This window comes from Mirounga leonina, unplaced genomic scaffold (genome assembly GCF_011800145.1).
Source record: "Mirounga leonina isolate KUSES-001 unplaced genomic scaffold, KU_Mleo_1.0 Mir_91, whole genome shotgun sequence".
NCBI classification, from domain to species: Eukaryota; Metazoa; Chordata; class Mammalia; order Carnivora; family Phocidae; genus Mirounga; species Mirounga leonina.
The window spans coordinates 27545985-27558276 of record NW_023270839.1 but is presented as its reverse complement, the minus strand read 5'-3'; the positions used below and the strand labels follow the sequence as shown (position 1 = coordinate 27558276).

Here is a 12292-nt window from a genome sequence, read left to right as displayed (position 1 = left end):
TGGTTTTGATTTGGATTTCCCTGATAAGCCCGGAGTTTTAAAGCTCAATGTACTTGGCTGTGGGAGACCTCAGCAGTCTTTGGGGCTGCTCTTGGAGAAAAAGCAAGCAAAGAGTCTGTGGACATACAGCATGGAAACAGCAATCTGAGGAGTGCCTGGGGCACATATGGGGAGGTTAGTTGCTCATCTTGGAGTATGACCCAAAGCAGCAGCATTCAGAGAGAAACCTCTCAAGGAACAAAGGAACTGGTAGGTGCAATTTCCCTCCTCTGCCTCTCAGCGTAAGTACAGGGCCAACACTCACTACCTAACTTGCTTACACCAAGCCCTGCCCCTCCACACTCTGGCAGATCCACCCTTCCCTGTCATACTTGCCTCAATCCCAGCAGAGCAGAACCCCTCCCCCAGAAGACCAGCCCAAATCCCTGCCAATACCAAGTCTCCCAACACGGGTGTTTTGCAAGGCCTCAGTTCCAGTGGTAGTGGTGACAGGTATCATTTCACAAGCAGATCAGAGCACATCTAGTTAAAATGTGCCACATTCAGGCAGGGACCAAATGCTGCCCACAACAGGCAAAGAGAATCTCTGCAGACAACTGGCCTGAAGGATAAAGCGGCCGGTGCAGAACAGCAGGTCACACGCAGCACACACCGGAGACAATCCTAGAAGCACCAAGCCCTGGGGAATAGGGACAGTATACAGCAGGGCACTACAGGACCTCTTCATAAAGCCATTACCCACAAGAATAGGAGATGCAGCTGACTTTCCTAACACAGAGGAACAGGCACAGAGACTCACACCAAAGGAGAAGACAAAGGAATCTGTCCCAAATGAAAGAACAAAACAAGGCCACAGTGGGAGATCTAAGCAAAAGAGATATAAGTAACATGCCTGATGGAAAAATTAAAGCAATGATCATAAGGATACTCACTGGACTTGAGAAAAGAGTAGAGGACATCAGTGAGGCCACTGCCATAGAGATAAGGAATAACAACACAGATAAAGAGCTCAAAAAACGAGAAACATGCTTGATGGAATGAATAGCAAGATGGAAGAACCAGAGGAACGAATTAATGACCTAGAAGACAGAGCAATGGAAAGTAATCAAGCTGAACAAAAGAGAGAAAAAAGAATTATGCAAAACAAAAACAGGGAACTCAGTGACTCCATCAAACATAACCTTCGTATTATAGGGTTCCCAGAAGTAGAAGAGAGGAAAAGGGGGCAGAGAATTTATCTGAAGAAATAATAGCTGAAAACTTCCCTAATCTGGGGAAGGAAACAGAAATCCAGATCCAGGAGGCAGAGAGAACCCCCAACAAAATCACCAAAGAAGGTCCACCCCAAGACATATTGTATTTAAAATATATTGTGATATATAGTAATTAGTAATATAGTAATAAAGAAAAAAATATTAAAAGCAGCAAGACAAAAGACAGTTACACTACAAAGGAAACCCCATAAGGCTATTGGGATTTTTCAGCAGAAACTTTTCAAGCCAGAGGAGAGTGGCATGATATATTCAAAGTGCCTAATGGGAAAAACCTGCAGCCAAGAATACTCTATCCCAGAAAGACTATCACCCTATTCTGGGTGTTTCCCAAACAAAAACTAAAGGAGTTCATTACTATTAAACTTGCCCTGCAAGAAATATTAAAGGGGACTCTCTGAGTGGAAAGGAAAGACCAAAAATGATAGTATGAAAGTAGGAAACACAAAAGCAGTAAAAATGAATATTTCTGTAAAAAACATCAGTCAAGGAACACACAAAATAAAAGGATGTAAAATATGACATCATATACCTAAAACATGGGGACGAAAGGAGTAAAGAATGATAAACTTAAACAACCATCAACTTAACATAGACTATATGCAGATGTTATATACCTGATAATAACCACAAATCAAAAACCCCTAACAGATATGCAAAGAATAAAGAGAAAAACCCAAATATATCACTAAAGAAAACCAGCAAACAATGAAAGACAAGAAAGGATCAGAGAAAATCTTCAGAAAGAACCACAAAACAATAAAATGGCAATAATACATATCTACCCAATAATTACTTTGAATGTAAATGGACTGAACGCTCCAATCAAAAGACAGTTACAGAATGGATAAAAAAGCAAGACCCATCTATATACTACCTAGAAGAGGCACATTTTAGACTTAAAGACAACAGTAGATTGAAAGTGAAAGGATGGAGAAACACTTATCATGCAAATGGATGTCAAAAGAAAGTTGGAGTAGCAGTACTTATATTGGATAAAACAGCCTTTTAAAACAAAGACTTAACAAGAGACAAAGAAGGACACTACATCATGATAAAGGGAACAGCCCAACATGAAGATATGACAAGTGTAAATATTTATGCACCCATATACATAAAAGTCATTAACAAACATGAACTAATCAATAACAATACAATTATAGTAGGGGACTTTTACACCCCACTTACATCAATGGACAGATCATCTAAACAGAAAATCATCAAGGAAACAATGGATTTGAATGACACACTGGATCAGATAGACTTAACAGATATATTTGGAACATTCCATCCTAAAGAGCAGAATACACATTCTTTCCAAGTGCACACAGAACATTCTCCAGAATAGATCCCATATTAGGCCACAAAACAAGCATCAACAAGTCCAAAAAGATCGAAGTCCTACCATGCATCTTTTCTGACCACAATGCTATGAAACTAGGAGTCAACCACAAGAAAAAAATCTGGAAAGACCACAAATACATGGAAGTGAAATAACATGGAAAATGCTTATCAGCACTCATCATCAGGGAAATGCAAATTAAAACTACAATGAGATATCACCTCACACCTGTCAGAATGGCTAAAATCAAAAACACAAGAAACAAGTGTTAACGAGGATGTGGAGAAAAAGGAACCTTCCTCTTGCACTGTTGGTGGGAATGCAAACTGGTGCAGCCACAATGGAAAACAGTACAGGGGTTCCTCAAAAAGTTAAAAATAGAACTAACATATGATCTAGCAATCACACTACTGGGTATTTACCCAAAGAATACAAAAGTGCTAATTCAAAGGGATACATGCACCGCTATGTTAATGGCAGCATTATTTACAATAGCCAAGATATGGAAGCAACCTAAGTGTCCATCCATAGATGAATGGATAAAGAAAACATAGTATATACATACAATGGAATATTACTCAGCCATAAAAAAGAATGAGAGCTTTCCATTTGTAACAACATGGATGTACCTAGAGGACATTATGCTAAGTGAAAGAAATCAGATAAAGACAAATACCATATGATTTCACTTTTATGTGGAATCTAAAAAACAGAACAAACAAACCAGGCTCTTCAATATAGAAAACACAGTAGTGGGTGGCAGAGGGCAAAGCAGTGTGGGGATAGGCAAAATAAAGGGGATTAAGAGGCACAAACTTTCAGTTATAAAATAAGTCACAGAGACGAAAAGTAGAGCATAGGGAAGACAGTAAATAATATTATAATAATATAATAATATTGTATGGTGACAGATGATGACTACATTTACTGTGGTAAGCACTGAATAATGCACAGAATTGTTCAATCAATATGCTGTACATCTGAAACTAATATAACACTGTCAACTACACTTCAATAATAAAAATCACAAGAAAATCATAAGGAAAATACATTTACAGTACTATACTGTAATTATCAAAAAGAATCCATGCATAAGATCCACACATTTCAAACCCGTGTAAAGGGTCAAAATTAATATAATTATTGAAAAATTAAGTTACCAGAAAGAGCCGCAGTATGATCCCATTTTTGTAAAAAAACAAAAGACTGTGTAATATATATGTATGTATATACATATGCATGTACATATGTATATACATATGTAAGTTTGTATGAACACAGTATAAGTCTAGAAGGATACACACCAAATTGTTAATAAGTTGGGGGGTGGGGGGAGAAGGCACGATGGCTATGAACAGAGACACTTTTCTTTTTTTTTTTTTTTTTGAGACACTTTTATTTATTACCTCATTTACTTAGGTATTGTTCAAATGTGTTACAAAAGTATGTATTACTTTGGTCCTTTTAAAACATCCTATAAATGAATTTTTTTAAAAAGCCTTGCCTTAGGCTATTTAATATCAGTATCAGATTAAAAGGTTTAGGGGTTGTGTGGTTCTGTGGTTTCTCCTGAATCTGATTTTATAACAGTTTTTTTGTCAGCATTTTTTTAGATTTCTTGAAAATCAGTAACATTGAAAATAAAAAGTCGGGATGCCTGGGTGGCTCAGTCATTGTGTGTCTGCCTTCAGCTCAGTCATGGTCCCAGGGTGGGATCGAGCCCCACATCGGAGTCCCTGCTCCGCGGTAAGCCTGCTTCTCCCTCTCCCACTCCCCCTGCTTGTGTTCCCTCTCTCGCTGTGCCTCTCTCTGTCAAATAAATAAATAAAATCTTGAAAAAAATAAATGAAAATGTCAACAAAAGCCAAGTTTGATTAGTTTTTATAGTGTTTACCATTAGTATTTGGTGAGGTGAGAATGGTTCCAATTACATTTGCTGACACATTGAGAATAAAATATTTAGGGGTGCCTGGGTGGCTCAGATAGTTAAGCATCTGCCTTTGGCTCAGGTCATGATCTCCAGGTCCTAGGATCGAGCCCCACATCAGACTCCCAGCTCAGTGGGGAGTCTGCTTCTCCCTCTCCCCCTGCTTGTGCTGTCTCTCAAATGAATAAATAAAATCTTTAAAAATAAAATATTTAATATTCTATTTTCAATGGTTTTCTATATCAATACTATCTAATTGGAATCTCAGGTTTCAAGTACATATACAAAACATTTGGTATGTATATACTGAAGTTAATACATGGAGAAAACAAAATACACTTAACAAAGGATTGGAATTCACAATGGATTACAAGTACTTACTTGAAAAATGTTCTTGGTCGACACCATTACTACTTCCCACTATATTACATAACTGGACATTCGTTATCAAGTTGTGCATCCCAAGAATAGCTACAAATATAGAAAAAGAAAGTTATTTTTATTTCCATCAGTTTCAAACACAAAGAATTGATTTTACAACCAAAATTTTCTGATTTTAACATTTCCTGAACATTTTCCTACTGAATTAAATATAGATTTTGCAGCCAAAAAAAAGGGAGACAATGTCTCCTACAATCTTTCTCATTAATACCCCTATTACTTCCCCTATTTGGGATTTAGATTTCCTCACATTTCTGAATTCAGACACACAACTAAAGCCAGCCTAACCCTAATTGTAAATCTATACTCAGCTCCATCTGGTGGCTAAGAGAGAATACTGAAATGATCTATTTTTGCTGTTCATCCTTCTCACAAAGGGTTCTAGGAACAGTGCGATACAAGGCAGATTTTCAACCTCACCATTATTTCTACACTTGTTAACCTCATGTTCATTTACATTCATATTTTAGCTAAGAGTAGAATACCAAAACTATAGCTGAATTCTCATCTTTAAGATTAAAGTAGCATCCCTCAAAAACGACAGGAGAGAGAAATTCGGGTTTCGGTTTTGATGCTCTTTTGCACACATGTGGCAGAAGCTACAATATGCCCCTGGTCCATTCCACTCTGATGAAAGCACCATTTACAAATTCAACAGTCCTCAGCATTCCAAGGAATGAGACATCTGCTCTGGCTGTAGCACCACACATTGATTGTCCCCTTCCTGGGTCCTTCCCAAAGAACCATCACTCTTCCTTTCAAACATGTTAGCTTTTGGGGTTCCTTGGTGCTAAGATATCCCCATGTGTCATATTTTTCTACCTAGGTAAATGGGTGCATGCAGAGGAAGGTCAGGGAGATACTGGTCCAGATAAGAAACCAGCAATGATGACAATAACAGGGAGGTTTGGAGTGTTCTAGATATATGTCTAAAAGTGGGAAAAGGGGTGAGAATAGCTCAGAACTATTTCATCTGCTTTCCAGTTACTCAACTTAGGGGTTTTCCTTTTTTCCACCCAAAGTTTATTTTATTTATTTTTAGTAATCTCGACACCTAAGGTGGGGCTCAAACTCATGACCCCAAGATCAAGAGTTGCATGTTCTTCCGACTGAGCCAGGCAGGTGCCCCTCATCTTAGGGACTTCTGATAAAATGGGACAGCAATCGACCCTGGAAACTCTTTTTCGATGCTTAGATGGGACAGCTTCTAGCTGTGCACCAACTACTAAAAGATTTTTATAAAGACTTTCAAATATGGTAACATGGGAAAAGAAGTCAAATAATACAATACATTCCATTAACAAAATTTCACCACTGACAGCATTTTAAAAAATGAAACCCTTTATGTCAGATTTATAGTGTAAAAAACAAAGCCAAATATGTGGTCTACTGATTCAATAGCACTTTGCTAGGCAAAGGAAGCATCTGTAGGATGTACGTGCTGGCATTCCTTCCCCTCCCCTCCATACTCATTCACCCATTTGTTTTAGGAGATACCTGCAAGGTCACACAATTCTGTATCAGAAGCACTTGTCAAAGCTTCTTCTAATTCTGGATCAAGAGATACTTTTTCTTCTGTGAAAGTCTGCATAGGCTTCTGTTTAGGGATAAATATTTTCCCTGTAAAATAAAGCAGTTTGTTAATTCCAATACTACTGCTATGAATTAACTCATTTACCATTTTACTCTTTTTAACAAAAATTATGAAAAGTATGTACAACTGAAGCTGAAGGAAAAAGTCAAGATAAACACCTACAATAATGTTGTTTCATCTTCAATATGTATTTCAAGTTTCCAGGGCAATACTGTGGCTGTACAAGTAGGAATAAAGAAAAAATTAACTGAGAAATTGTCCTATTCGTGAAAATAAAAATAGGCTCTTTTTGGAGTAATTAGGAGTTACTCAACAAATACTGAATTAAAAGATGAATGTAGGAATAAATTTTAGAAATCTATAAAACTTCAGAGATTAAAAAAACAACAGAATCCACTTTACTTTTTTTTTTTTTTTATTTGAGAGAGAGAGAATGAGAGAGAGAGCACATGAGAGAGGGGAGGGTCAGAGGGAGAAGCAGACTCCCTGCCGAGCAGGGAGCCTGATGCGGGACTCGATCCAGGGACTCCAGGATCATGACCTGAGCCGAAGGCAGTCGCTTAACCAACTGAGCCACCCAGGCGCCCTCCACTTTCTTACTCTTAAGCAACAAACTGTTAGCAGAGGCAACAGTCAAGTTTATGATTCCAGAAATTCAAGATCTAATTGCAAAGAAATTCCTGTCCTGAAAGTCCTAAGGAGTATTCTGAAACTTTAGGTAACTGTTCTTCTAAGCCTTGATGGACGCTAATAAGGTTGGCTGTTACAAAACAGGTTTTTAGAAAACTAAAATCTTTATTATGTGAAAATCAGTATTTTATCACCATATGTTCAATGCAAGATTGAAAACATGAAGGGAATGGAAAATGATAATGATACAACTGCAGCACAAGCTGACCAAACAAGACATACTCACACATGGTGGGGACAGGTTACCAAGAATGTCTGATTTCTCTCCCAAGTGAAAAGTCTTACTAAATGATCTAGAAAGGTCTATGCATAGATTCACAGAAGTGCCAATTATTTTCTCTTCTATTAGGAAACTACCAGGGAAATATGCAAGAATATTTGGCCTGATGAATCTATGCAGTGCTCTATCAAAAGAATGTATGTGGGTTTATAATTAGTATAGCAAGTGTTGTGTACTTCTTATTCAAGGTACATATCAATCAGTGTAACCAAAAGGAATCCTTCCACAATACAGACTGCTTCTAGCAATCTGGCCAAAACTGTTCAGGATCTTAATTTCTGATAGTATATGTTCTTTTTTTTTATTATGTTATGTTAATCACCATACATTACATCATTAGTTTTTGATGGAGTGTTCCATGATTCATTGTTTGCGTATAACACCCAGTGCTCCATGCAGAATGTGCCCTCTTTAATACCCATCACCAGGCTAACCCATGCCCCCTATTATATGTTTTTTATGGTGAACATTTCCATTTGGTTCTTAATTTATTAAAAAAATAGTTTCCACATCTCTGCTGAAATTCCTCACTTGTTTACACATGCTGTGTACCTCGTCTGCTAGATTCTTTGACATTTTTGTCATAGTTATTTTGAAGTCCCTAGCTGATAACACCAAGGTCATGTCTAAGGCTTATATTGACTGTCATTTTCTTGAGTATGGGGAATATGTGTTTTAAGATCTTTGCATGCTAGGCATTTTTGTATAAAAGTATAGCAGAGACTGAAGGAAATGATATTTCTTCTTAGAAGCATGCCCTCTAGTCAGGGCTGAATCAATATGCTCTACAGTTGAGCTAAATCTGGGCTTTGTCACAACTTTAGTTTGAGTCAGTTCCTCACTGGCTTCAAACATTTTGAATATAGGATCAGGACTTTCTCTTCAGTAAGGCCTCAGATTATAACCCTCAGAGGGATCTCAGATTATAACCCACAGAGATCTCCTGTGCTCCCTCCTTTTTTTGAACTGTGAACTGTGAGTGATTTCTACTAATATGTAGCCCAGGCTGCCAGCTTTCTGGATGGCTAGGGAGCTGCCTTTATTTTCCAGTCCCACCCCCTGATTTTTGGGCTTTGGCAGATCTCTCAGACCCTCTCATCTTATCTACTCTACACTCTGTGAAGTTGGGATTGGCCTGGAAAGGATTTCTCCCAGCCCTCCTGCCTCTCCCTCAGTCTCTTCCAGCTGAAAGCCTATGCCTCAGGAATTTTCTCTCAGCTCTGCTTCACTGCCTTTTTTCTTCTAGTATTGCTAACACTAAATGAAGACCTGAAGGAAAGAATTGAGGGTAGTGCAGTCTTACCATCTCTAAGGCTGCACTGTCCAATATGGTAGCCACTAGCCACATGTGATTATTTAAATTAAAATTAAAATCAGAAAATCAGTTCCTCAGTCATACTAGGCACATTTCAAGTACTTGATAGCTACATTTGGCTAGCATGTAGCTACCACACTGGTTAGCACAGACATTGAACATTTCCATTATGGCAGAAAGTTCTAGTGGATAGCACTGCTGTAGGGCTTCTCTGGATTTCTCACCTATCATCCAGTCCATACATAGCCACTAAAAGTTTGTTAAAGTTAGGCTGATTTCTCCTGACTCCTTTCTATGGTGGTTTTCTCCCTATATTTCAATCAGTAAAAAGAGCATAAGTGGCTCACTGATCTAATGGAGGGCTTGTCACTTTCTAGAGTCATTTAGGTTTGTGTCCTCAAGCTCTCTGATAGGTTTTTAAAAACTATAATAATGCACTTATACTGCTTGTTTGGGTTAGTACGGAAAAACAATAGTCTCTTGCAACTTTCTACATCTGAGTTAGAAGTCGTTCTGGTCAAGCATTATTTAACAAATGGCATTTGGTCAATCCACAATGTATTTGTATTAGTAAGGATGTTTTTAACTGCATGTAATAGAATACTCAATTAAAAGTGGTTTGGTGCTTCTCAGGCTTTAATGTGCCCCTCACTCACCTGGTGATCTTATTAAAGTACAAATTCTGATCAGTAGGTCTGACATGGGATCTGAGTTTCTGCATCTAACTAATCTCTGAGATGATGCAGATACTGATCCATAGACCACTTTTAAAGCAGCAAGAGTTCAAACAATAAGTATTTTTATGTGCTCGCTTCAGCAGCACATAGACAAACAATAAGTATTTTTATAATCTCAGTTAAGTCCACATGTAGGTGGTTGCAGGGTTGGTTCAGCAGCTCAGTGATGACATCAAGGATCCAGGATCCTTCCATTCTTCTCTCTGGCTACAAGCGGCATAAAGGCCTTTGTTCTCAGGCCATCAGTCTCAAGATGACCTTTGCAACACTAAGTATCAAGTCCTCATGCAACAAGGTCAGGGCAGGAAGGAGGGGCATAATTTTTATAAGGAAATCTTTTATAAGGAAAACTGTCCAGGTTTCTCCTCAGGCTTCTCTGACCTGCACTGGTCATATGTCCAGCCGCAAGGGCAGCATTTTCATTCTATTTCAGAGATAGGCTCTGCCAGTAAGGATGAAGGGATTTGTGAATTGTTACTGAATGGGAAGCTATAGTGTGTGTTTGATACTGAACTGGATGCAGTACAGCTCTGTGCTCCCTTGATTCCCCGAACATTTTGCTATAGCTACACAGATTCTGCGTATTTGTCTGTCTTCTGTGAGCTTTACAAAGACATGGATTATGTTCTCCGTTTATTGCTATATCATTGTCTAGTGCACAGCAGGCAAGCCAATTTGTTGATTAATTGGGTGATCACCTCCAGTTCAACTACATCATTTTATAAAGTATAACTTAAATACCCTGGTTCAAAGTTACAGAGCAGAGTGAACACTAGAACACAGGCTCCCAAATTCTTAATCCAGTGCCTCTTCCAATAAACTGGTAGTTTTCAAACTTAACTTTTGTAGCAGTGGACTTTTCCCCTCAAACAAATACCTATGTGTATGATGGTATCCATAACTGATCTTCTTAGTACCAAATTTTGGAGTTCTGATGATTATTAGATCATCTTTTATTATTGGTTCACAAAGGCAAATCCAAATCATTACATCCAGATAACTCCATAGTACTTTTCTCAGTGGTTGACAGTATAATTTTTTTTAAGGTTTTATTTATTTGACAGAGAGAGCACAAACAGGGGGATAGAGGGAGAAGGAAGAGCAGGCTCCCTGCTGAGCAGGGAGCCCAATGTGGGGCTCAATCCCAGGACCCTGGGATCATGACCCAGGCCGAAGGCAGACGCCCAATAACTGAGCCACCCAGGCACCTGGGTTAATAGTATAATTGAAGTGGCATAGAATTCATGCCTTTAATTGTCATTTCAGGATAATTACATTTTCCTGAGCTCAGTCTCACCTGCATTTTCAACAGTCTAATGTAGGGGTTCTGAAGATTGGCTGCACAATGGATTCACCTGGGGTACTTTAAAAAATTTTGATGCCCAAGTCCCAGGGATTCTGATTTAATTGATCTGGTGTGCTATATGAGACATCTGGATTTTTAAAAGCTCCCTAGGGATTCTAATGCATAGCAGTCAAGGTTGAGAACCACTAGGTTATGGTATTCACTTACTAAACAAAACTACGCAAGCTATCAAATAGCTGCCCATGTCTTAATTCTAGGGACCAATGGAATCTAAAGCATTATAAAAATCTAAAATGTTTATTTTTGTTATCCTCATCTACATTCCATAGAGGCATTATTCATATCTAATTTTTACCGTACATAAACTTTTGCTAATACTTACAAAAACAAAATGAATCTCATCATAAAAAACAACAAAGCAGGGCGCCTGGGTGGCTCAGTTGGTTAAGCGACTGCCTTCGGCTCAGGTCATGATCCTGGAGTCCCGGGATCGAGTCCCACATCAGGCTCCCTGCTCAGCGGGGGGGTCTGCTTCTCCCTCTGACCCTCTTCCCTCTCGTGCTCTCTGTCTCTCATTCTCTCTCTCAAATAAATAAATAAAATCTTTAAAACAAAACAAAACAAAACAAAAAAACAAAGCAAAACAACAAAATTTCAAAGGGCTTATGGAAATTTTCCTCTGATACAGAATTTCACTGTTAATTTATATAGCTCTGAGACAGTTTGGTACCTCACCTGGTGCTCCTCTTTATAATAAATTCTCTGTATATAGACATTTTTGTTATAGAGGTATTTAGCCTATACAATTATTTTAACAATATGAAAAGTAATTACTTGGTATTTCTTCATGGTTAGTTTAACACTAACACTGTAACAATGGTCTTTTAATGCATATACACAAAATCTATTTATAGAAAACTAACAGTAAGGAAACTTAATTTTATAAGAAAGGATAAACTAGGCAAAAATGAAGTTTAATATTATGAGTATAAAACCTAAGGAGACCCCCCAAATTAATTTATAGACTTAAACAATCTCTTTCAAAATCTCAGCTGACTTTTTTTGCAGAAAGTAACAAGGTAATGCTAAAATTCATGGAAATTCAAGAGACCAAGGACAGCCAAATAATCTTGAAAAAGAAGAACAATATTGGACTTACATTTCCCAATTTCAAAACTTAATACAAAGCTACTGTAATCAAGACAGTGTTATGCTGCATAAGGACAAGGGTACCAAGAAAATTCAATGGAGAAAGAATTGTCTTTTCAACAATTGGTGCTGGGAGAACTGGATAGCTACCTACAAAAGAATGAAGTCAACCCCCTACCCCATACCATACAGAAATAGTAATTCAAAATGGATTACAGACCTAGATTTAAGAGCTAAAAC

The 12292-nt window shown here is 38.0% G+C and overlaps 1 protein-coding gene across 1 annotated transcript in view; it reads right to left on the bottom strand.

Annotated features, from left to right (window-relative positions):
* LOC118003565 (tropomodulin-3-like) overlaps window positions 1-12292 on the bottom strand; it is a 68999-nt gene that overhangs the window by 10359 nt on the left and 46348 nt on the right. The window contains exons 4-7 of the mRNA XM_034994613.1: window positions 6479-6601; window positions 4911-5011; window positions 933-1008; window positions 653-768 (exon numbers count right to left, since the gene is read on the bottom strand). Coding sequence (XP_034850504.1) covers window positions 653-768; window positions 933-1008; window positions 4911-5011; window positions 6479-6601 — 416 coding nt within the window. The remainder of the gene's footprint in view (window positions 1-652; window positions 769-932; window positions 1009-4910; window positions 5012-6478; window positions 6602-12292) is intronic.